General features: G+C 40.9%; 1 protein-coding gene across 3 annotated transcripts in view; it reads right to left on the bottom strand.

The window, feature by feature from the left end:
- SLAIN1 (SLAIN motif family member 1) overlaps positions 1 to 24,209 on the bottom strand; it is a 50,195-nt gene extending 25,986 nt beyond the window's left edge. The window contains exons 1-2 of one of the 3 annotated variants that reach the window (XM_033051570.2): positions 23,706 to 24,209; positions 20,550 to 20,689 (exon numbers count right to left, since the gene is read on the bottom strand). In XM_033051570.2, coding sequence (XP_032907461.2) covers positions 20,550 to 20,689; positions 23,706 to 24,157 — 592 coding nt within the window. In that variant the 5' untranslated portion in view covers positions 24,158 to 24,209. The remainder of the gene's footprint in view (positions 1 to 20,549; positions 20,690 to 23,705) is intronic. The other 2 variants (XM_042778990.1, XM_033051571.1) reach the window with 2 other exon arrangements.
- Positions 24,210 to 24,848: the final 639 nt, after the last annotated feature.

Genomic DNA, 24,848 nt, shown 5'->3' with positions numbered 1-24,848 from the left:
AAAATCATATATATCAGTGTTGTACTACTGACTAAACATGCTAAATTATATGAAGCATTATCTGGCATGTTTATCGACTCAATTAGCTTAACTTTTGTATAGGCCTCCAGGCAAAGTCAAAAATACTTTTAAAGCCCAAGCTTAAAACAAATTATATTGCATACATGCAGACATTTGAATATGGGTTCTAATCACATAGCATGACCAAAATCCTCTTTCGAGCTAGCACTGGAGGAATATTTACAATACTGTCAATCCACAGTACTGCGAATCATTTCCTGCCAACACAATTTCTTTAGAGCGAAAAACCCAAACCACTTCCCTGCTGTATTCGGCATATTCGTGGTTGCACAGCAGCCACGCTTAAAAGAATAATACCTCTCATGGGAATAAAATACAGAGACCTACATGGAAAACAGAAGCATTTAGCTGATCACAGGAGAAAATCCGGGGTACTAGAAGGGAATTCAAAACACTCTCTTTACCAGAGATAAGAATGCCTAAGCCAGCTAAGAGGCATCACCTTAGTGAGGCACAACTAGTATCTCCCTCCCAAAGATAGGTATTTAACCTTCACTTTTGATCCCTGTAAAAAAGCAATTCGGAGTTTGAAAATTACTCCTGCAGTCTGGGAATCGCTATGTGTCTAACATGCCTGAAAAGATTGACAGAGGAAAACATGAAGATATTCCCCACTACTCACTGATTGGTGCTGTTACTGGACACTGGCTCAAGAAGCAGGAAACATGGGCTCCCACTACTCAACAGCCTGTAGTGATTTTTACAGTTGCTCCAAAACCCAGAGCTCCTCTAAGAAGCAACATAAGGCAGAAGACAGGTGCTAGATATTTAGCAGGAACCAACACTGCTGCCCCTATCCAATACGAGAACTTCGGGGAGCCAGGTTTTCAAAGCAGCAAAATCTGTATTTCAAGTACCTCAGCAGCTCCTGAACATACGGACCTTGGAAGTAAGTGCAATCCTTTGGTCTGTTTCAAAGAGTGAGACATTCAGCTTCTGTGCTCGGAAGGACTGTAACATCTTTCAGAGTTTATCAAAACACAGTGCTTCAAAAGTTTCCTTTGCAATTTTAAGTAATTAAAATTCACTTCATTGAAAAAAGAAAGAGTTTATCATTTACAAGATTGTAAAACTTGGGCTTAATACAGCAATGTTGTCAGTTCTAGTAACTGTGAGTAAAGAGCATTGAGTTGTACCTGTAAATCTGGAAGTTAGTTGGGCCATGTTCATTTTCCAATCTTGTTGAATGTTATGCAGCTAACTTCCTGACTTTTCGAGCAGCACACTCCTAGTTCCAGTCTCCCACAGCCATCAGCTTTGGTCATCCCATCAGCTTATTCCAGTTTGATTTCCTAACCACAGCTGTAGCTCAGTCAGCCATCCTACTAGTGACAGGAACTTTGCCATCAGGCACAGTCACACCTCATATGCTTAAAGCACATTTGCAGACACACTGAAACTGTCACTGCCCAAAACTATTTCCCTGCCCTGTCACACAGACCTCACAGAACGCTTGAGGCTTGTTTGTCATTTCTGTCCATTGATTTTTCCATCACAAGAGGGAGAGCATCCCCTCATCCCCAACTGCAATGAGAACAGAAACTTCCCAAGTACAGACTGCACAAAGGGACTTCTTTCAAGAATCAAAAGAATTGAGGGGTTAGGGGAAGGTGTTTTAAGATTTGATTTTATTTCTCATTATTGTACTCTGATTTGATTGGTAATAAAATAAATTTTTCCTCAAGTCGAGTCTGGTTTGCCTGTGACGTTAACTGGTTACTGATCTCTCCCTGCCCTCATCTTGACCCACAATCCTTTCATTAAATTCTCTCTCCCATGTGCAGTTGAGAATGGGAATGATAGCGTAGTTTTGCTGGGCACCTGATGTCTAGCCAGGGGCAACGCACCACATGGACAAACAGCAATAAATTAGGAGGAACTGAGAAAATTAATAAATAGTGTCCACTTTCCTCTAAGCCTAGGAAAACTGAAAAGCAACTTCAAAAGCCTTCAAAAACACGATTTTGGTAAGGATTCTTACCAAGGGGCGCTGTGAATGCAAAAATTAACATAGGAAGATAACACAAACTCACAAAAGAATGACCAAAGGTTAATAAATCACATCTAATTCAGAGTTCACATCTAGTTCTGTCACTGAAGTGGCTATACAGCTAGCATGGTGCCAGGGCAGGCATATATCCCATTTCCCCATTTTCTCTCTCTACCAGTATCTATTTATGGTGCTTTATGATGCTGGATCCTATGTCCCAGACTCAATGAAGGTGCTCTTATATACAGACAACAATGGCTGACCTAGTCACCTCAGGACACCATTTACTTCCAAGAGGAAGGACAGGGCATGATTCATCTCACCTCTGCTTGCAAAGGACATGAGCTGTGCCTCTTTGTCTACTCTGCCTACAATAGAAGCCCAGAGTGACTGGCTCCGATACAGATCTCTGCATACATTCAAAAGAAACTCACTCTGACTGCATTCATTACAGAGAACAATAAACAGAGTTAAAAAAAAGAGTTCAAAGACTGCATTCAGTTTTCACTTTTTCTAAGCAACTGAAAAAGACAGCTCTTGTAGCCCTAGAGCATTGCAATGTTTGCATACATCCTAGTAAAATGAGTTTGTATTGAATTGAAGTCACCAAACAACTTTCTCAGCAGCAGTTCCAGTTAGAAGGGGACCACTATGTTAATTAATTTTTTTAAACAAGGAAGAGTTTCTCAATCCCCTTTACCAGGAAGATGAAGCTCACTTGTTTCATCATATTTAAGGGAGAGATGGAGAAGTGGAGACCAGCAGCAGGAAGGTGGGACTGCTGAAGTAATACTGCTTCCAAAACAAACACATCAGAGATCAGCCTCCAAGATGTGTGTAAGGGCAGGCGAGATGAACTCCATGTCTGACACCAGTCATTTACTCACCCACACAGTACAGAGGAAAGCAATAGCATTTTTATCCTATTTTCACAATCAGCAACAAAAAAAGGAACAAAATCGTAACCACCTCATGATGTCACTCACTGGATAAACATCTATCACCATGATGTGCAGACAATGCACCTAAGGCCACTGAAACATCTTCCTCCAACTCCTTCTGGGTCAGCCGGATAGACCTCCTGTCTCTGCTGGTTCTGGCTGTAAATTCCGAAGTCCCTGGTTAGGTCCACCCAGCAGGCACTGAATGAAATGGGCAGGGAAGCTATCATCCAATCATCTCTGCTATTAGATCTGAAGGGGTAGCAACTCCTGTAGGCACAAATGAAGAGCTATGAAGAAGCTCTGAGGAGGCTACTGCATCATCCAGGGGAAGAAGGTAGGACTGTAACATGAAATTAATGTCTCTTCCACAATTGGCATACCTCCAAAACAGCCAGCTGCACCCAGTCTGGTGGGGATAATAATCTGTTGAAATGATTTTGCCAAAAGCTCCACACCACACTAATTTAGGAGTTCCTCTGATGCGAAAAGGGTGTCTTCACAAAGACATTGCTATTGCAGTCTGTGGCACTAAGATTTAAGCAGAGCTGTATCAGAAGTCACGATATATATACCACTTTAACATTGTTGGAGCACTGTGATCATCATGAATCAGATTTTACTTACTGCCTGTTAATTCAAAGGGGAATCATTTCTGCTGGCACAATTTGTGAAAGTGTTTATATTTTCCTTAATAAAACACAGGTCCATCATTGCATCCACCCACACGTTACTATAACATCATACACAAAATCCAAACTCTTATACTGATTGCGTATAAACATAGTGAAACTCATCCCAACCTGGTTTTCTCTCTTGAATTTGTTACCTTTGGCAACTGCTTTGTTTATATTTCAGTGACAGTGTGACAAAGCAAAATCCCACAGAGTACTATGGTGAGGGTAATTTGCAATCACTCAGAATTGGTTTACTGGTTCTGTTTGCCACAATACTCCACAAGCAATAAAAACAGGTATGTTTTCAATAGAAAAAGGTCTTTCTGTCTTTTTCTTTAAGTGTTGGTCAGGTCTGTAGCATCTCCCAGGTCTGAGAGACAGCGTGACTGGGTCTCAGGACATCACTAGCAACCTTTGTCTGCCATATAGTTCATACCTGTTAAATACAGTGGAGATTTGCTTGTCAGACCACTATGACATACTCTTTCTAAGTCTGAAACAGTCAATGGAATGTCTGCAAATATGCAGCAGCAAGGAGTATGTGGCTGCAGGCATCACCTCCACAGCTGCTGTACTTCAAAACTTGCAGCATCTTCAGCAGAGATGCCTAACCAAGATGCAGCTCACACGGTAAAACACTGGTGACCTGTAGTTTGATAGCCACTGTGCCAGATTTATTACCATCACAGTTTTGTGGGTCATGGCCATAAGCCAAAATTATGAGGAGGCAGGTATATCTGTTTTCCCTGGCTCAAAACTGTCATCATCTTACAGAGAGGTATCTTCAACTGTAGCCGAACAATATCCTCACGGAGGAGGAAAGAGGCAGAGTTTTGGCAACCTCACCAGAAATCATGTTGTTTGTAGGGTTTTTCACCGATTTTCAGGTCTGGTTTACAGAAACAAAGAAAGTTTAAAGTCAGGGCCTGAGCAAGAAATTTTAAAAAGACAGAAATTCCTTACACTTTGAGATGGAAAATAGTTACCAGAGCTGTTATTTTGCAAGACTGCAAACCACTTAACAAAAAGTAACAGGAGAGCTGTAGCTCCACAAGCCTACCCTGGGGCACATCCCCCGGGGCAGGCTGAGCCCTCACAACTCTGGATAGATGAGATTCTGAATCAATGAAGAGGGAAACCTAGTATCATATATTAAATTAGTAATGTATGTTGGAGTGGGAGTTGCTTCTAATATAGACCCAAGATCATAAATCTGTGCATTTGAATAAGCCCTTCATCATCCTAAAACTCAGATCTATGGTGAAGCTGATTGAGAGAAATATGGCCTGCTGCTTCTTTAGACATGTTTATGTATTATTCAGAAGCAAGCTTTCAAGCAACCAATCCATCTGGTCCATACACTGCTTATGTGACTTTAGTTAGAGGTCCTCCTCTTCCTCAGCCAGACAGCTCTGTCCTTGGGGGTTATCTTTATATGAGAAGTTTGCTTCACCATCCAAGAGGAAGGAAAGGTAGTTTCATATCCCCTACTCAGTGGGCTTCATCCACCCCCATGTCATGGCGGCTGTAGTGACAATACGTTGCAGCAAAAGATGGCAAATTCATTTTTGGCTAGTTCTCTGTCAGATTACTCATTGAACTACTACTCATGACCATGCTGCTTTCCCTGGCCATTGGCCTTGCAGCTAGAAGAGACTTGCTTCCCCTAACCAGTCTACTGCACGCCCCTACTCAATTATTTGGATTCCTTAATATGAAAACCAAGTTGGTGAAGGGGCATTTTGCCAGTACAGCAGAATAACATTGGTAAATTACTCTTAGACCACTGAGCAAAGTTTTCTTTATAAAACACTCTACAAGCATTGTAGTGAACTAAACAGACTGTACCAACACAAGGGAAGCAACACAAGGGAAGCTTCCCAGAACAAATGTATGTACATACCAAGGACTTTAGCCAAAGCAGGCAATGGATTTACATCTTTTCACATTCTCGATGAACAAAACTATGCTGCATTCACATCTTCAGCACAGACCTGAACCACGCCAACACTTGTGCAAATGGCAAGAATACTACATGTAGCTCAGTTATTTGAGTCAGAAGAACCTCATGGTGTCTAGGCAAGTTTTGCAAAATCTCCTGTAGCAAAATCTCTAAATGCAGGGCATCAAACTCCAGAGTTTGAAACAATTTGTACTGATCATTGCCAGCCAAATCTAGAGCACAATATTACTTTTTTTTTCAGTCATGTGGGAAACAATACACATGAAATCTCAGTTTATCACATTTTTAACCTCAAATATAAAGCAGAAGACTCCTCTCAAAGTTATTTGACATTCATCCCCAAAAGCATACAATTTGTAGGTAAAATACCTAAAGGAGTATAAAGATAATGCACAAATCCCAGGTAAATTAAAGACCTCCAGTGACTTCAACAGGCTTTGGATCAGCATGGTCTTTTTCTTACTACATTTCTATTATTTGAAGTTTTCTACTACTATCTACAGTACGTTAGACACAATTATAAAATATTTTTAAATGGTATTTATTTAGTTACCTTCCTTTATACCATGAAACTGGAGACACTTGATTGCTATCACAGGTTAGTCCTGAAGCTATAGAAAGCCTGTTTTCAATAGGTTTAATTCCAGTTTACCACAGGTAAGTAAAAGCCGGAAATTAATTTTACTTGATGATTAAAAATTCTTTTGAGAGCTACACTGTAGAATTCAACCTGAATTTCAGTTACAGAAGTAGAACAACAACATTTGGCAAAAGACAGCATATCCTCCATCTTTAAGAAGCTGTGATCTGTATTAAGCTCAATTAGTGTAAAACATTAAAATGTGACCTCCAGTCCTACCTAACCAGTGATGCTACTCTCCGTCACTGGAGGAAGACAGATCTCATGCTTTGAAGATGTTGCTATTTTTCAGTTAGTCACTGATTTCAAGCCTGAAGTTTAAGATGGCTTAAACAAAGTAGTATGAACCTTCTCTTGAAAGCATTTTCAGCATGATTAACAACATTTAACACACAGAGACAGATACGGTAACTAGAAACCTGAAAGCTGAAATATGAGAGGTATCATGGCATTCATTCATAGCTGGATCCCAGTGCCAGCTATACCAACAGGCATTATCCATGCAGCACTGCACTGTGTGGATATATTGGAGCTAAGTTGTTTGGCATGCTCTGCAGGGTGTAGACAGGCTGTGTGCATTGACAGGATCAACTCCTAGGGTCTTATGTTAGGTACTTACATTTTGGTAACGTAAGAAGGTGTGAGGTCTTCTATGTGCCTGGATATGCTCTTTGTATCTTTCAAGGCTATGAAGAACATGAGAAGCTATCTCACCAGCAAGCAAGTTCCTACTAATCTTTTCTAATAGCAAAAATTCTAATTCTACTATTTTTTCTAAAAGCAAAGAAATTATGAGTCTTACAGTATTTTCTTAACTTCAACCTGAGAAGGAGACTTTTCAAAACCAGATAACCTAATCAGGCTTTTTTTGTTGCAGAAAACTCCCCACTCTCTTAAAACTGTATGTTAAACATCCCCACTTCAATCAGCCAACAGCAGATAGCAATTTATTCACTCTTCTAGAAATGTTCTCAGTCTTTAGAAAAGCAACAGCTGCTTTGCAATTTTGATTCATCATATTGGTAGGGGGTGAGTTATTACAATCCCAGAAAACTCTACTGGACAGACTACCTTTCGGCAGCTTTGGTTGTGGAAGTTGAAAAAGTGAGAGCAGAAGACAATAGTAACAGTACCACTGCAGAAAAACAAATTAAGATCAGATCACAACTATGCAATAATCAGGACAAACATTCAATTACAGTATAAACAATTTTATTTCCAAAAAACATTGAACATATTTCAAGAAGATCTCAGCTGCTATTGACAAAATGCACGAAGATAAGGGTGCCTTTGCCCTTTCACTCTGTAAGTCCACTCTTAGCGGGTTCCTCTAGGATGAGGAGAAGGCTTCTCTGTGTGATTTAAAGAACAGGTATTAGTTAACTCTCCCTGCAGATCAGAGCTCAGCTACTACACAAGGTACTCTCGTGCTGAAGTTGTACTATTCATTTAGTCTATACACTGCACTAGTATCAAAAAATGCTATTATGAGCTGTTTATGGATTCTTCAGACACAGTAACTCCAGTTAATAAAAGAGAACTTCATCTCTACATGCCACATGAGATTTACAGCACATCTCCTAAGTAGACATGTGTTATAATGCTAATCAGATACACTGGCAAGAATTTGAATCAAAAGTGTATTTTTGCTCTGATCAAGTTGCTGGAGGAAAAATGTAGCTTAAAATACATACAGTAATTTCACGATTATAAGCCACACCATTTTGACTAAAAGTTTGCTCCCACCCCGGAAATGCGGCTTACACTCAGGAGTGGCTAATATGTGAAAAATTTTCTGAAATTTCCAAACCCGGAAGTGCAGCCGAGATGCTGAGCACCTGCCAGTAAAACCCAGGTTTACATGACTGTTACAAACTGGTTTCTCTGTTGCGCAGCAGATGCAGGCGGGCTCCGCGACGGCAGCGTGGGGGGGGAGGGAGGTGGGGGCTCCGTGCTGCCATCCCTGCGGCCCAGGGTGTAAGCAGGGGGCTCCCGCCCCTGCCTGCTGCCGCAGGAGTAGATGGGCTCCATCCCCGCCTGCCACCACCGCCACAGGTGCTGGTGGGCTCCATCCCCGCCTGCCACCGCGGGGCAGCGCCAGTCCAGGGCGAGCGAGCCCGGCGGCAGTGGCGGTCAGCCCCAAGCGGCCCCGCCGAGCTGGGTCACCCAGCCCTGTCGGCAGCCCTGAGCGGGCCGAGCCCGCACGGCCCGAACCGGGCCAGTAAACCCTGCGATCCTGTGACTATTTGGCAACTTCGTTGCACGCGGGTCCTCGCTGCAAATGACAGAGCGGTTTGTAATCAGGTGTGGCTAATTTATGGACAAAGAAAGAAATGTTGCCGACACCCAGAGATGCAGCTTATAGTCAGTGCGGCTTGTAATCATGAAATTACTGTAATTACATTTCTAAAATTTAAATTTTCTAGTAGTTTACGTATTTTTCTTTGGTACATTACCATCGGCAAAACAGAAGTATAAAGGGTGAGGGAGCCATTCTGTTAAAAACAGACTCACAGAAGGACAACTTCCCATTCTTATCCTAACAGTATAGGACCTTTATTACATACCAGGGAGAATTAAAAAATGTGTCTATTGGGATATAACTCTCTTGATCACTTATGATACATGAAAAGACAAAGATAAAACTAGTCCATGATTAACCCTAAACTGCTCTTTTCCTAACATTACTGTTTGGTCCTGGAATTCCTCTGCATCCCAGCAATGCCCATACAAACACAATAGTTCATCCTAAAACTGTACCTACTTGCCATCTGTATACACAGGTTAAATTTCTGGCAGGAGGCTTTTGCCACAGAGCTCAATTTACAGTTTCTGACTCCAATACCATTCCAAGATGCCACACTCCCTCTTTGTTCAAGTATATCTGCTGCCTGTATTGAGGCAAACTGAAAAAGCTGAATCTTAGGCTCAAATAGAGGTCAAAAGCAGTACTTACCCTCCAGGAACCCTGTGGCTTTTGGATAAATATAGCAAGTGTCACAGTTATGTGATTATTATGAGAAACTGTTAAAACTATTGCCAAAAGCAGAGAAAAGATACAAAACACTAAAAAAAATAAAAGCTACTGCAAAACAGATTTTTCATGCTTCTAAAACACCACATGGAAAAAATTCATGGGAGTTTATGCTTAAAGAAAGTTCTAATAGAGGTTTAACTGACTGCCAAATATAACAACATATCCAGAATATATATATCCTCACACAGAATTAAGGTTCAACACCAACCTTGAGTCAATTTAAGAAGCACTAGCCAAAAAATTGCTACTAGGAAAAAGGGTAAAGTGACATACAGGAGTTAGATAAAGATACCATTATCATTACTATCATGGGGGTTAGGGCTTCTGCAACAATTTTTAAGCTAAGCAGATCAGCCTCTTCAGATTCCCCTGAGAAAGACCAATGTCTCCTGACACTAACTCAGAGCACATTCCTATATTTAAGCTTCCCTGGGGTGATATCAGGTATCTCAGTGGACACTCCTTAAGTAAACTTTGCCTTGCAAGTACATTCCAGATGTAGACTGCACCAAGAACTGTACAAGCATTTAACAGAAAGGCATTCTTACTCCTCACTAACAAGTAACACAGGTATAAGCTGGCAAAGGAGGAGAGAGGAGTTTATCACCCAAGAGCACAATACAACAGGGAAAGCATGAGAATGACACACAGGAGTCAAAAGTACACAAATTGCAGAAGCACCCTCAGTACAACCATTACACTGCTGCAGCATCCTGCATGCCCATCTTTCTGTTCAGGATAAAAGGTACTCTGCAGCATCTTTTAAGTGTTTCCATCACCAGAACCTGTCATGCCCACAATAAGTTCTGACAATATAGTTTGAGCTGTTTCTTCAAGCTTCTCTATAAAGAAACATTTTATTTCTTCCAAACAATTATTTCAGGTTTATCAGCATCTGCATAAACCAAAAACAGCTAAAATATTTTTTGGACTATGTCCAACACAACAAGACCATATGTGCCTACATACAATTTGGGATTTTTAAAAATTTATAAATAAAAATCCATTTGTGACTATAGTGAAGTATTTCACACCCAGTGTTTCAAAAGGCATTGGGAAACAACCATGAGGCAGTCCAAACACTGGCTATACAACTGCAATACATGAAGCAGAAATGACAAAAAATAAAACTGAAGACACAATGGAAGAACAGGCTGAAGCCAAGATTGTGCCACTCCACTCTTCCCTATTTCATGCTGGCCTGCAAATCACTTTACATCTTGCCTTTCCTATGGGTTAAGAAGAAGGAACAAAGACCATGGAGAAGGTTTGCTAGCATTCCACAGAGCTGCTTGAAGGACATGGTGGACTTTTAGGAAGAAAGAAGACATTAGGATGCTGAGCCAAGTCCTCTGCATCTGAAGGCAATGACACAAGAGATGACTCAGTCGCTATCACCCGTGCCACAAAACCCTGACCTGCATTCACAATGGGCTTCAAGCATTTTAAGAAAAAATTGCCTGAAGACAAAAGTCACAAATACATCAAGTGCCAACTAACTCTAAAATAAAACAAAACAATAATTAAAAAATATATGGTACCAGTCAGACACAAATTTAAAAGACCTTCTACTCAATCCTATTGTTTTATTAAGTCTACAGTGGAGTAGAAAGGACCTTGAGCCCAATGAAACAGGAACTACATTATATGAGCCACTCCTAAAGAATAAAACAAGTTAGAGCTCCTAGCTCTAAGAGCTTACTTTAACTTCTGACACAAATTTTAACATGATTTTCAAGCAATTTTAAATGAAGTGGCAAGCAGCTAATAATACTTAAAGTCAACTTGCAGTGGCAAACTTTTACCACAAGTGATCCTGCACATACTTTCTTGTGTGCTGATAATTTTTCTATGAAATGACAGCATCAATATAAAGTGCACATTGTATTTTCTTATATGTAAAAAGCAATTCCAAACAGAAAAGGCAAAAGAATACATACACACACACAGAACGGACTACTTGCAGACAGCCTCATTTTAACACCTACAGTGTAGAGCAGAACCAATCATTCAGCATATAACAGCAAGGGCATGATTCAGTGCTCTAAAACCAGAATGTAATGGCATTTTAGTGCTCCAGCTGGTCCAGTTCAATGAGGCTGTTGTGCCTCACTGTGTATCATATCCACCTACCCACCTGGATACTCAAGGAAACAAAGGATTGCCAGATTATGCTTGGCACCCTCGCTAAGATCAATGGATCACAGTCAAAGCGACTGAACCATAAACTATGTATTTACTAGACACAAACCCAAATGGGGTGGAACAAACCTGGACCATTACATCTTCTATGAATTTACATAAACACCTGAGACCAAACAACAAGGTCCTTGCAGTCAGATACAAGAGGAACAGCTCCACATCTGGAGCTGGAAATTGAGACACAAAAGATATTTCCAAGGAAGATTTAATCACATCAATGTTCTTCTGTGATACAGATGCAACACAAAGCAACATCCCACATATCTAACTTAAGACTAGCAGACAACAATAGAATTTACACCATTTCACCAGTGATTGGCATATGGATCAAAACTTTTGTGCCTTATACAGAAAGATACAGATAGCTACTAGTATGTGAAAAAAAACAAACCCAAGCATCCAGTGTCCTCATTGTGGAGAATGAGGTTAGCTTCTAAACAAATGACTATAAAAAAGGTCAGAAGTGCCATGACTGAAGAAATAGGAGACAGTGAAAAACCATCTCTCAATGAAAGGCACCAGGGCTAGTCTTACAAAATGCAGAGGGTATTCAAAACTTATTAAAAATATAAAGTAATATTGCATCCAAATCCTCTTGATACTAAGTACTCCAAGGTTTTTTCCTAATTGGTGGAGAGAAATTATCTCCAGACTCAATTCACGAAAGTGTTGAAGAACAGCTGGGTGGACTGTCCTTTGGCTTCTTCAGAAGTGGACAGTTTCTTCCAGGTATCCATCTTAAATTACTGTGGTTCAGTGAAATTATGCATAACATTTAGCATGAAAAAGAGCTCTTACAAATCCTTACTGTACGTAACTTGGAAACAATCTGTCCTCCATCAACTCCAGACAAAACTAAGAAAAAGGAACTGATCTCTCCTATGCAGCAGACGACACAACTCATCAACCTTTACAGAGGAATTTATCTGACTGCATGAGGGTATCTTCAACGTTATCCACCTCTAACTCTGAGTAACTATTTTAGAATTGTGCACTTCAAGGTACAAGTCTCCTCACCCTGAATTAACACAGGGCAAGCAGCAAAATCAACACTGGTTCTAGGTACTACCTAATGGGAAAAGGCAAGTGAATACAAAGAAAGTGACTTCCTTTCCAAAAGTAGAACTTGTTTGTTCCAAGTCAGACTGCAAGTGCAATGGCCCCCTCTGCATAAGCGGGGCACGTGTGGTTGGCTAAGTTGAGCAAACAACCATCCACTTTCAAGCAAAAAGTTCTCCCAAAATCGTGTTTTCATACAGATTTCTCTGGTGTTACAAAGTGGGGTCAGTCAGAGCTCAGCCAGCTGTGCAGACTTAGTTAACAGGTACTTTACATTGCAAGAGTGATAATAGTGGTCCGAATTCACCACTGGTTCACTGGTGAATTCAGACCAGTGAGCATCATCCAGTACCTCTTTAATCTTGCTAACACAACAGAATAGACTTAAAAATACATAAAATAAATAAAACAAAGAAATGCTATGCTCAATGTTATTGCTAATTGTTAAATTGCTACCCCATATAAGCTTTCCGTGGCCTTCCACAGCCAAATATTCCCATCACAGTATAAAACATTCAAGAACTTGTTGCAGTATACTTTGTAACTTAATTCCTTTAACATTACCCAAAATCTTTAAATTCTGCAAATCTTTTTTCAAAACAGCAACTACCTAGGTTGCAACTATTTTTTGCTGAAAAAGATATTTTTTGTCCTACTTTTACTACTTTTTCCCCCTCAGACTTTAAGCATGAAGTTTTCAGTGAAGCATTCCATTACTGTGATAAATCTACATGCAGAAGACTTTTAGAATAGCTTAGTGACATCACTAAGGGTAAATACTCCCCAAGAAAACATTTTCTGTAATAAAAAATTTTACAAGAATATCCCATTCTAGAAGTAAAATTAAGGTAATAGTATTTTAATTTCATGAAGGGAAAAAAATAGAACACTCGGGAATTTTGTTTTTATAAACTCTTGTCTCTATCATTCATACTAACTCACCTTCTGTGTTGCAACATAAAAAAAAATAATCAAGCAAATCTATGAATGCCTCTGCCCACAAAGTATTCAGATTACAGCTTAATGACTACATTTCTTTATCAGGTAGAGTAAAAAGGATTTTATTACAAGAACTGTTGCATAAACCCTTAGGTAAAAGCAAATGACTGGTGTAAATACTTTATTTCCATTAAACACGAACAGAGATGCTGAATGTAGAACACTCAGAAAAAGAAGTGCAAATAATCAACTTCTTTCTAATATATTGAAACACAAGGGCAGTTGCCAAGATGAATGACCGCATGATACATTTACAAAAAGATACTCAAGGATCACAGCATAAAAGCACAATATTACACACATGGCAGTGTGAACAAAAGCTTCCCAAAAGATGCACTGTTGTGAAGACAAAAAACCAAGTGCTCCCTGAAAGTGAACATATAGAAATAAATGTTTCAGTAAAGAAGCAGTGCTACCTGTACCACACTCGTCTGCATTCTGAAATGCTATTCCCAGTTCTCTTCTGCAAACATCAAAAACAGAGCGTGAAAGAAAGACAACATAAAAGACAAAAGCTGTAACAGTAATTTGGGGAATAGCAAATAGTGAGCAACCACAAAGGACTACCAGAAGCAAAAATGAAATTACAGCATCCAGAACAGTCCAGTTTTGAAAAGATCCTCTCTTCAATAGAAAAATTTCAGAGGGTTAAGCTTTCAAGTGCCCTTAATCAATCATTAAAACCTAGGTTTCTTTTTAAATTTCTATATAGGGAAGTAGTGGCACACTTTAGAAGTCAACCCAGGTATTAGTACTCTGCTAGGTAACAATAAATGTGCCTGTACTTTTAGCATAAAGCAGTGTTGATGCTACTTCTATTGCTTTTAAACACACACTGCATTACAGGCTTTGAACTTACATTGTGAGTATAAGTTGTTTAAAATAAGCCTACTGAAATCCTCACATGAAATTTAAGTGTTTCTAGCTGTTTAACCACTCATGAGATAATAATCCCAGCTCAGTAGTCAGCATGGATTAAAAAAAACCCTCCAAAATGGGATGGGTGTCTTCTCAACTGAGTCAAGATTTAACACCACCTCTCTTCCTTTACAGCCACTTCAGAATTCAGCTTCCTTTTGGAAGTATGATAACTAGAACTCTATTCTAAGCAAATAATTATGAGCTGCACAGCAATCAATCCTCAAATATGAAATTAAATTCTTAAATAGCATTCTTAAATAGTATGCATATTGCAATTTAATAAAAAGTAGAAATCATACTGAAGAGTTGTAGTAAAAAGGCAAGAGATATCTCTGAAGTTATGCATTTGTTGCCATAAGGTTTTAAATCAAACACTTCTATCTTCAAGTGTACTTGCAGAGTACAGTGAGAGAGAAATATTCTGTTTGAAATGCAACTCGAGTATCAAACCTGAGTTTTTCCAAATTGAAATACACAAATCCCCAGCAGCTGTGCTAGAAAATCCAGAGATACCAGCATTTGCAAAACCTCCAAGAAGTGCTTGGAATGATACAGCTGTTACAACAAATTACTTCAAATAAATGAAATCTATTAGGAAGTAACTGCTGTGCATGTATAGGTGCACTCCAAGCACTTGTACTGCAGCAGATGCCTAGCCTGACCCTCAAGACATCACATTCCTCAAAAGGTGCTAAGATGTGCATAAGAGCTATGGTTGCTTACCATTTTTTATTATCAGAAACACACACAAAAAGGAACCAAACCTCTCATGCCACTTTTTTCATTCCTTCTAGAGCTTTAGGCATTTTATTTATGATGAAAACAACAACCATCTGTAAGCTTCTGCATATTATCACTTCCTGACTCAAAAGCATTTTACATAGAACTAGCCTGCCATTATATGTGAACAAAAGCTGTATGAAGTTTTATTAATCCAGTTCTAAGTATCCCAACATACATATCTGATTCATCAACAGACAGCAAATAAAATTAAACCTAAGAAATCTACTTCAGGAAAAAAAAAACTCCACCTTGCCCTTGTTTCAGCACTGGACCCAGCTCAAGCATACAAGATAAAAAAGTTCACATACAGTATTTTCTGTTTGTTTCTGGTGTTAACAGACTACAGCACAGAAGTTCCCCATGACAGTGGTTTTTAACAGTTAAGTGTATATATATATCTTAAAGACTCAAAATAAATTATTTCACTAAGTACCTGTGGAAAGTGGAATAGAGTTAGAATAAGAGGAGAGAATACTGCCTCTTCCTGCATAAACCACAACTTACACATGCAGGTAAAACCTGCCTGGGGGGCCCTACCAGCTGTAACTCTTCAGAATTTTTTTAAAATCTTAACAGGTAAAAATAACAGTACTATCAAAAGAAATCATTTTGTTTGGTTTCCTCCCAGTTTTTCTTCTGGGTACATTGTATGTTTCAATATCATCCTTAACTAATATTTAACACTGGGACCCAGCACAATAACAAATAAAATTCCTCTAATGAGAATCTTTGTTTTGTGGAATTATAAGCAATGAAGAGAAACTGCAATGGATGTGCTTCACAACATACCTTGTCATCCACAGATGACATAACAGCATCCATCCTGAAGCACAGTAATAATTTAAGAAAGAAAACAGTCTACCTCTTTAAACTATAAACTACTGCAGCCAACTGTAAAACCTACAGACTTCAGCTGCCTACTGATCTTAAACATTTGAAATGGTACTTCTGAGTAAGAACTCATCTAAGCCAAATTCTGAATTCAGTCAATATTTCATATTCCCCAATGAAGAGGAGCTTCCTATTTGGAAGGCTGAATTGGATGGGTAACACTTTGAAGCATGAATAAAGCTGAGCTCCTAAAGACTGAGTCCTTGCTAAGCCTCTTAAGTCCTCAGTTTATCCACCTGCCTGCTCAGAGCTTTTTGAAGAAGTCAAGTTAGGCAGGGTATCTTCAGCCAGAATGTCAGTCAGCAGTTTCAGATGGGTTATACCCATCTGCATCACATAGGAAGTCTACATACCACATCTCTCTGCTCACTGAACTTACAGCATGTCCCAACATCTGCAACTAATGCCAAGAAAACACAGAAGAGGCTCTATCACAACATTAAGACTGTTAGGTAGCCCTGTTCACTTCAATTAACCTAAAAAAATAAAATAGACAACAAGATTAAAATCCAAACGTGAGAAATTGACCCTACAACATACAGAGAACTGCTGTAAGCATAACAAACCAGAAAGGTTTCAAACAAAAGGTAATCGACGAAGAGTAAGAAGAAAGATGTGATCCAGTCCAGCCCACAGACATAAAAAAACCAAGCAAACAAAAAACCATTATCTCAACACTGTAGTTGCTCATGGGAAACAGGAACAGATCCAAGCAAAGATCTTAACATAAGAGGTTACATTTAACTTTCATCCTCCTTAAAGTTAGCATGTCTAATCCACAGAAACAGGGTTTGTAATAAGCCTAGTTCATTATGAACATTATAAAAGCTTTACCTACTTAGTGGTAGACCAAAGGAATGTTAAGAAACTTGCCCAAGTTCTCACAGTGGTTCACAGAAGAATCACTTGCTGGAGACCACCTCTGCACTTATAATAAACCTTAAGGATTTACGCCAACTTGAAATCTTAACTTCCACCACGAAATACTCAAAACAGTCATTTTCACTAATAAACAAACAGGCTGGTGAGCGCAGCAAAGTGAAAAGAAAATACCACCATTCAAGTGATTTTCTGGCCAGAAAGACCAAGTAGCTGTTGGACTATTTCATTGCCTTGGACTGCTCTGGCAGAAGCCTCTCACAAGACTTTTAGCCTTGTTATGAGACAGCCTAATGCTGGGATTTCAAAAAAACAAACGAAAACTTACCACATTACATCCTGATTTTCATGAAAGAAAAACTCACACAAGCAGGAATAAATGAGGATCAAAAATCTTAGTAAGAGAACAGTAAATAAAATAAGAATGGCAAAAATTTTTTTTTTTTTGCTCACAGCTCTTCTGTCTGCATGAACTTACTCAGATATGCTGACTTTGCAGTCAAAAATCAATTTTTACTGCTTTTTATTTCCATGTGCACTTTGGCGTCTGAAGAGCTGTAACAACTAAACTGGTTTAATTCTTGGCAAATGCACCATTCACTAAGAGAATTCTGCCAATAAACCATTTCAGAAATCACACTCTGGTACACTATAAATGTTTTCTGACTACTCATTTAAGAATTCTCAAGTACTTCAGCATTAACCATTGATTCAGAGCCAAGCAGGAAAGGCACAACTAGATTTCAAAATACCTTGAAAATGCCCTTGCAAAGCATATAGGTAAAAGGGGAAAACACTACAAGTACAAAGTTTGAAACTTTAATACCAGAAAAGAAGAATGCCATACTCAGTGACTTACAAAATCTGGATGGATTATGTGTACGTATTTATACATGTATATTACTGATCAAGTTCACTGCAAAACAAAACACAGGAAAGTCAGCTTACAGGAAATTCTTCTGTACTTCAAAAACCAAATTATTAGATTCTTACAAAAGTCTCACATCTAATTGAAAAACTAAGAAATAAATATGCATGGTGAAATCAACATCTAAAAATTTAAGAGTAAGGATGACATTTGCTTATTTGTATTACTTAAAGATACAGGTGCTAAAAGAAAAGACTTCGAAATATGACTGTTCACCAAGTCTTAACTAAATTATTAATCAAAGCAATTTTACCAAAGAATTGCTGCAGTATAAACACAAGTCTATTCCCTCCCTGAACATACTGCTCTCATAATAGGTTTTATTTATGGCATGTAATTTCTCAAACTTTTTACAGAGCTCAGGAAATTCATGAGCCAATTGCCATGAGCAGAACATATGGATCAGAGCAACTCATTGTCAACATAACTCGGTGACATATGCCATTTGCTGTGACTTCTGCAGAGAGAGACACTGAACTGATAACCATAAAGTGATTTGAAACCTTTATTGCCTATGCAATTTAAATAAATCCTTTCAAGAGGAAAAAATAGGTCATGCAGTCCTCTTGTTTGTTTCTACACTGACATTAAAGACGTGACTCACACTCACATGCGCCTGCCCACCTGAAAGCCCCTTGAGAAGACCAAGGTATCATTAAAGAACAGTAAAAGCACAGGACCTTTGGAAGGCCTGCATCTGTCCTGAACAGAAAACAGGGTAACAGGCCATGTCAAAGGGCACTGGTTACCTCTGTGGGGCAATATAAATAGTGCTTCTACACCAGATTGCATTCCATTGTTGGTTACCCAACTGCATAAAGATGTACCTTCAGGTGAGCACATGGGGTTGAGTGCCAAGCACCCATTACTGCCAGTGGACTTCAGAGAGCTATTAAATTCATTCTACAGTCAACACCTAAACCTTGTCACCTGGTCAGCTCCCCTGACTTTATGCACAAAACTTCCATTGATAGTCAAACATGATGCTCAGCTCACCTTACAGACACCTGAACTCAGATACCAAATCAACGAGCCAAAGTCCACCCTAAAACTAGATGGGATGATTACCAATACAGGAACCACAGCCTGGCCCACATAACTTGCAGCAAACCAGCTCAACTAAATACTTAGAGATCAATAATCATTGTAGTATCTTTTATAGTCAATGCAAAGAGGCCACTGCCTTCAGAGCCTGATTCAATTAAATGCCTGATTTTGGATGAGACTTAGCTACCCATATCCTCCAAAGCATACAGGAACATGCTCAATCTATCTTAATGATGGCTGTAGCTAACTTATACAGCCATATGTTCATCCTCTCATTAGCCTTATTCCTTCTTCTGTCACATTCCTGATGCCTGTGAGAGGCTACCTAAAACAGAGGCTAGACAGTGTTAAAGGACTAAAGCAGGTATTTATCAGAAGGCCTTCAAAGGATACACCTAGGGCAGTACAAGAGCCTGGCCATGGTTCCACCCAAGATGGAGCTCAGACACAAGTTTTCACACTTTTATAAGTTTTAGTCCATTTGGGTTAATTGTCCGATTACAGCTCCAGGTTATGAAGTCCCATCCTCCCCATCTGCTCTCAATTCACTGTTGTTCATGTTATATTATGGGCCTGGAGCTGTAATGGTGTCCTTGGTTCTCAGGCTGGAAAAGGATTTTGTCTAACTATCCTGTAAAGAGAACTTGCTAACACTTTATAGGAAGTTCAGAGTCACACAATAAGGCAGTACAGAATCTGGAAAATAAAAAAGCTAAAACTTAAGGCATCATTCCTGTTAATTCTCTTCTTTCCTAGTGAGTTATAAATCCTACTATCCTCCCTTAATCGCTTTCTTCAACAACACTTCATACAATGTTAACAAGTCCCCAGATAGTAAGAAAGTAAGAAAAGTGCTGTCTGGTATTTATTTAAATCAAAAGTCAGCACACAGAGAACTCTAAGTTCACCAGCACTGATCAGCCATCAGGTGGATTCCAGTACCTGAGATTACTGAGAGGCCAACAGAACAGCACTATAGTCAAGTTACAGCTCTTCTTGGCACGTGCTGTACTTAGTAAACTTCTGACACTACATTAGATATTTGTCAGCAAAGTAAGTCTGGATGCAATAACATTATTCACTGATGGTTCAGATATTGACAAATACACCTTTAAAGACTTAGCCCCATGATAATTCTGACTTCACAAAAAATGAAAAGCACCCTTTTTCAAACCTCAACAGATACACCAATAGTAAAGTTAGCATCAATATTTCCTTGCCAGGAGGTCCTCTATTTTAAGCCATGGATGAAAACTGACAAGTTAGAACAAAAAGTTGTGCAGGAATAAAAAACAGGTAACAAAGCAGGCAAATATTTTACTGCACGATCAGAAATGAAAAAACTCAAACATTTGTTTGCATTTATGTAATAAAGGAGGACTTGCATACATATGAAGAAATTGCATGTCTGCCAAGTGTAAAGCTTGCTAAATTGTGAAAACACTAAAGAGTGAAAAATCAGACCAAAAATGCCAGCCTCCTAATAAATGAAATTAACAAAATAAGATTACCTTGTTCCAATCTAAAGCATAGGGAACGTTTTGCAGCTTCTATCTCAGGAGTTGGATGATCCAGGACACGTCTGCACCACTGCAGAGGACTCAGTGATTTCTCTTGAGGAGCATGAGTCTTGGTAGGCAAGACGTACAACCTTAACCAAAACACAGAAGTATCAGCAAGATACACAATACTGCAAAGTCTGCTTTTGTAAGCTCACTTTCCTATTAGATCACTAATAATTTATAACATCCAAAGCACTGCAAGAGGATGTCTAACAGAAAGAAATATATCCTGAAATAGAAGAGTTGACTTCAGTTTTCTTCCTTCCCTCCTCAGAAAAAGAGGTGGCAAAATATCAACTCTACAGGTCTGGCATGTCCAAACAAAATTCAAGTAGATTTCACATTAAACTTCTCTATATAATCACTACTATTGTCTAAATTTCAGCACTGCCCAAAGTTAAAATTTATTATGTTTGCGCTCTTGTTTTTTCCTATACTTGTATTTACTGGAGACTTAATTTCAGTATCTGATTTTATCTTCACCCAGATGAGACAGATGAATTCAAGTCATATTTGTAATGATTAAAAAACATTCAATGAGAAATAACGAAAATCTATTTTCAACATACAACACTAGCAGAAAAAAAAAAACACATACGCAAGAAAAGCCAATGTATGTGCATTATTCTCAGACAAGAGTTGGCAACTCCGTTGCACATTAGGAAACCAGGTTTCAAAGCAGATTTCATGGGAGAACTCTTGAGGTTGAGATCTGGGTTGCTGCTGTCGCCCTAGCAGATTAGCAAGCACAGCAGATGCTAATTCACCTGGGAGAGTGCAAATCTTCCAGGAAGCAAACTATTCTGGTCTGCTGGACAAGACCCTTGACTCTCAGCTCCCCGGCTTGACCACCTTGGAGACATGGGGCTAGGGACACCCAGAGGCAGATTCTCAAGGCACCAGAGAAATACTCCACAGACTGTAAAGGGATCTGGCCTGTACAAAGGGAAGTTAAAGGCAAGACCAAAAACTAAACAGGATTTTGCTCCTCAGGGGGTCACTAACAGGTAGCAGTAGCCTTTCACCTTCTCAGTTTTACCTCAAGAGCCACCCAAGTTCCACCAGAGCACCCGTTCTCCAGTGTCTGCCCCATGGAGTTTTTTGCCTTTGAAGTCAATCAGCACTATCTATCCAGCTCACAAGGAATAAATATCCTCACTTCGATTGCTATCTCTCTCTCTCACAGCAATCCCAGCAGAGATCAACTATTGACCTGCTCTGAGAGGACTCATTTCCCCAGACCTCCTGCAGTGCCTGACCACACATTTAAAAAATGATACTGAGAAAGGCAAAAAGTAAAGGTAAAAAAAGCTTTCAGGCTTCCTGTTAACTTGCAGAAGTGCTTCAAAAGCTGAACATCTGACTGATGATCAGACCTTCCTGTAACAAGCTGAACACTACAAAGTAGTTTGACTTGTCTCCAGTTCCACAGAGTTGGTTGGTTTTGGGGTTTTTTGCAACTGTAATTAAAACAAAACCAAAAAAAGCACAAAAAACCAAAGGTATTTAAGGCCTAAAATTACTGTTCAACAACTAGGATATGCACTGAAGGCCTCTGATTTCCAGACAGCAGTTTGCTTTAAAGACAGATTTCAAAAAGCCCCAAGCAACTGGCACGACACACCTGACCTTTCATGAACAATGATGGAGATTTATCCTTGGACAAAAAACGTTCAACAGCTAAAACAACTCACTCCTAGTGGATTAAATTTGTTAACAAATCCCTGTCATAAAATTTTGCCTGTGGACACATACACGTGTGATATAAAGGTAAATTTTGGTACCCAAATCTAGGATTGATCCCAGGGAGGAAATCAAATTGCAAATTTCACTACAGCACACAATGCACTGATAACTGACTGCTACTGTAAAATGTAAACAAGGGAAGCATTTTGGTTAACAAGACACTGTCAAACAAATTTGGTATTCTCTAATGCTAAGAAAGCCAGGAGTTAGAACCAATGTAAAATTTTACTTAAGTCTGGACTGACAAACCCAAATCAGCCCTGCACAGACCAAGCACACAAACAATGAAGTGACCCTGACAAAAATTTCCACACAATTTGTACGTGATTCTCAAAAGCCATTTTTAGAAACACAGTATTGTGTACCGTGAAGCACATACAAAAATCAGAAACATTTCTGACATTTAGATTAATTTTTCAACATTTTATCTTCGACCAAAATTAAGGATATTTGAACACATCTCAGCTTCTTTACACTGCATTTTATTCTCATCTGACATTAACTTATAGCTTGATTCAAAAACTAACCTTATAAAAAAGAAAGCTACATGGAAGCTTAGACAGATACTCTAAAACTTACTTAAATAAAGATCACCTATATATTGCTATTGACACTTGAAAATCGAGGATCAGTGTCATTCCACATGATTACACAGCCAAGATAGTATTCCAGCACTGTCCCTGCGATGCTTGCCCACGCTGCTGAAACAGGTTTTGAGGCTTTCCTGATCTACTTACATCTCTACCTTGCAGTCTCCCCTTCTGCCTCTTTATACGGGAGTGTAGCCACTCCCGGTTACACAGGTTAACCAGCCCAGGTCGATTTCATTTTTTGCTCTATCCATTTACTAGTCATTTCTGATTTATCCCATTTACTAGCACCCTGCCGTGCTTTTTGGAGCTACATGGGAGCGTAAGAGACACAATTTAGATCAACGTCTAAAAGACAAAAGCCCTCCCAAATCCCTGAAGATGGGAGACAATTTGGTAGAGATTTTAGCATGAGGAGGCAGCGCTGCTCAGATCAAGGCTTTCCCGGAACGAAATTCCGCTATTTTTAATTCCTTATGTAAACACGAGGCTGGAACTAGGCTGAGATCTGAATGATATTCCTCGGGGTGGGAAACGAGCTCTGCTCCCCACGGAGGTCGCAACGCCCCGGGCCCCTCAGCAGGACGACACTGTTTGGAGCAGGGATGGAGGGAGGGGGGAAAAAATAAAAGGAAAAAAAAAAGCAGATTTCAGTCTAAGCAGGGAGATCAAGTGGATTTTGGGGCTAAGGCTAATCAGACCGCAGCGGGAGGCCCGGCCGGGGGGCACAGCCGGGCCGGGGAGCAGGGCAGGGCCGAGCCGCATGTACCATGTATCCTCGTCCTCCCCGCAGCCGTCCTCCAGCTCCAGCACCGCCACCTCGTCCAGTACCGTGGCCGCCGCCCCCGGACCGCCGCCGCTTTCCTGCCCGCCGCCAGCGGCCGGCGGCCCGGGCGAGGGCTTGAAGTAGGCGAGGGGCTCCGGCGGGCACAGCAGGGTGGGCACCGGGCTGGGCATGCACGGCGGGCCCGCGGCGGGGGGGCTGGCGGGGCGCAGCCCGCCCGGGGCCGGCGGCGGGGCCAGCAGCAGGTGCGGGCTGGGCGGGCCGCTGGCCACCGCAGCGGCGGCGGCGGCGCGGCTCCGGAGCTGCTCGTTCTGCTTCTCCAGCTTCCGCACCAGCTCCTGCAGCTTCTTCACCTCCAGCTCGGCGCTGACGGCAGAGCCGGCGCCGCTCCCCTTCACCTCCGCCATCATCGCCGGCTTCAGCAAGGCAGCCTCCATCCTGCCGGCTCGCTGCCGCCGCCGGCACCTGCTCCGCCGCGCCGCCGGAGGGCAGCGCCCGGCCCCCGGGGGAGGCGGGAGCGCCGGGGAGCGCCGCTCGCAGAGCCGGGGTCCGGCCCTGCGCCGCTCCGCCGCCCGCCCGGCCCCGCTCCGCCGCTCCTGCGCCTCCCGTTAACGGCGGCGAGGGCGGGATCCCCTCCCACTCCGGCAGCCCGAGCGCCGCGCACACGCACTCGGCACGAACAAAGAGCCGCCCGGCGCCCCCGCCATCCAGCCCCGGGGAAGGACAGCGGGGGCCAGCTCCCAGGGACCCCCGGTGTTTAAGGAAAAATGCCTTCCCCCCAATGCACCCCACCGCGCCCCGCCCCGCCCGCGGGCGGGATCCGGCCCCGGGCGCCGCGCCTCTCGTGAGCCGTGTAATTAGAGCCTGGTGGTGTCAGGGCTGTAATTATGCAGATTGAGAGTGTGAGGGGAATGGGAATCACAAATAGAGTCTTTGTTGGGCTTGAAAGGAGCTAATTCAGCCAAAAGCCGCCGTTTGTAGGTTTGAAACACGCTGAACCTGGGAGTTTTGGCGCAAAGCGTGGAAGGCGACGCGTTTTTCCAGTTGGGTTGGTGGTGAAGCAAAGACTGAGCCGGGCATTGCAGAGAACTACGTAACTATGCATTGGTTATGTATAGGAAAACTCCT

The sequence above is a fragment of the Catharus ustulatus genome, chromosome 2 (assembly GCF_009819885.2).
Source record: "Catharus ustulatus isolate bCatUst1 chromosome 2, bCatUst1.pri.v2, whole genome shotgun sequence".
In the NCBI taxonomy this organism is placed as follows: Eukaryota; Metazoa; Chordata; class Aves; order Passeriformes; family Turdidae; genus Catharus; species Catharus ustulatus.
This window is presented reverse-complemented; position numbering and strand designations above follow the sequence as displayed.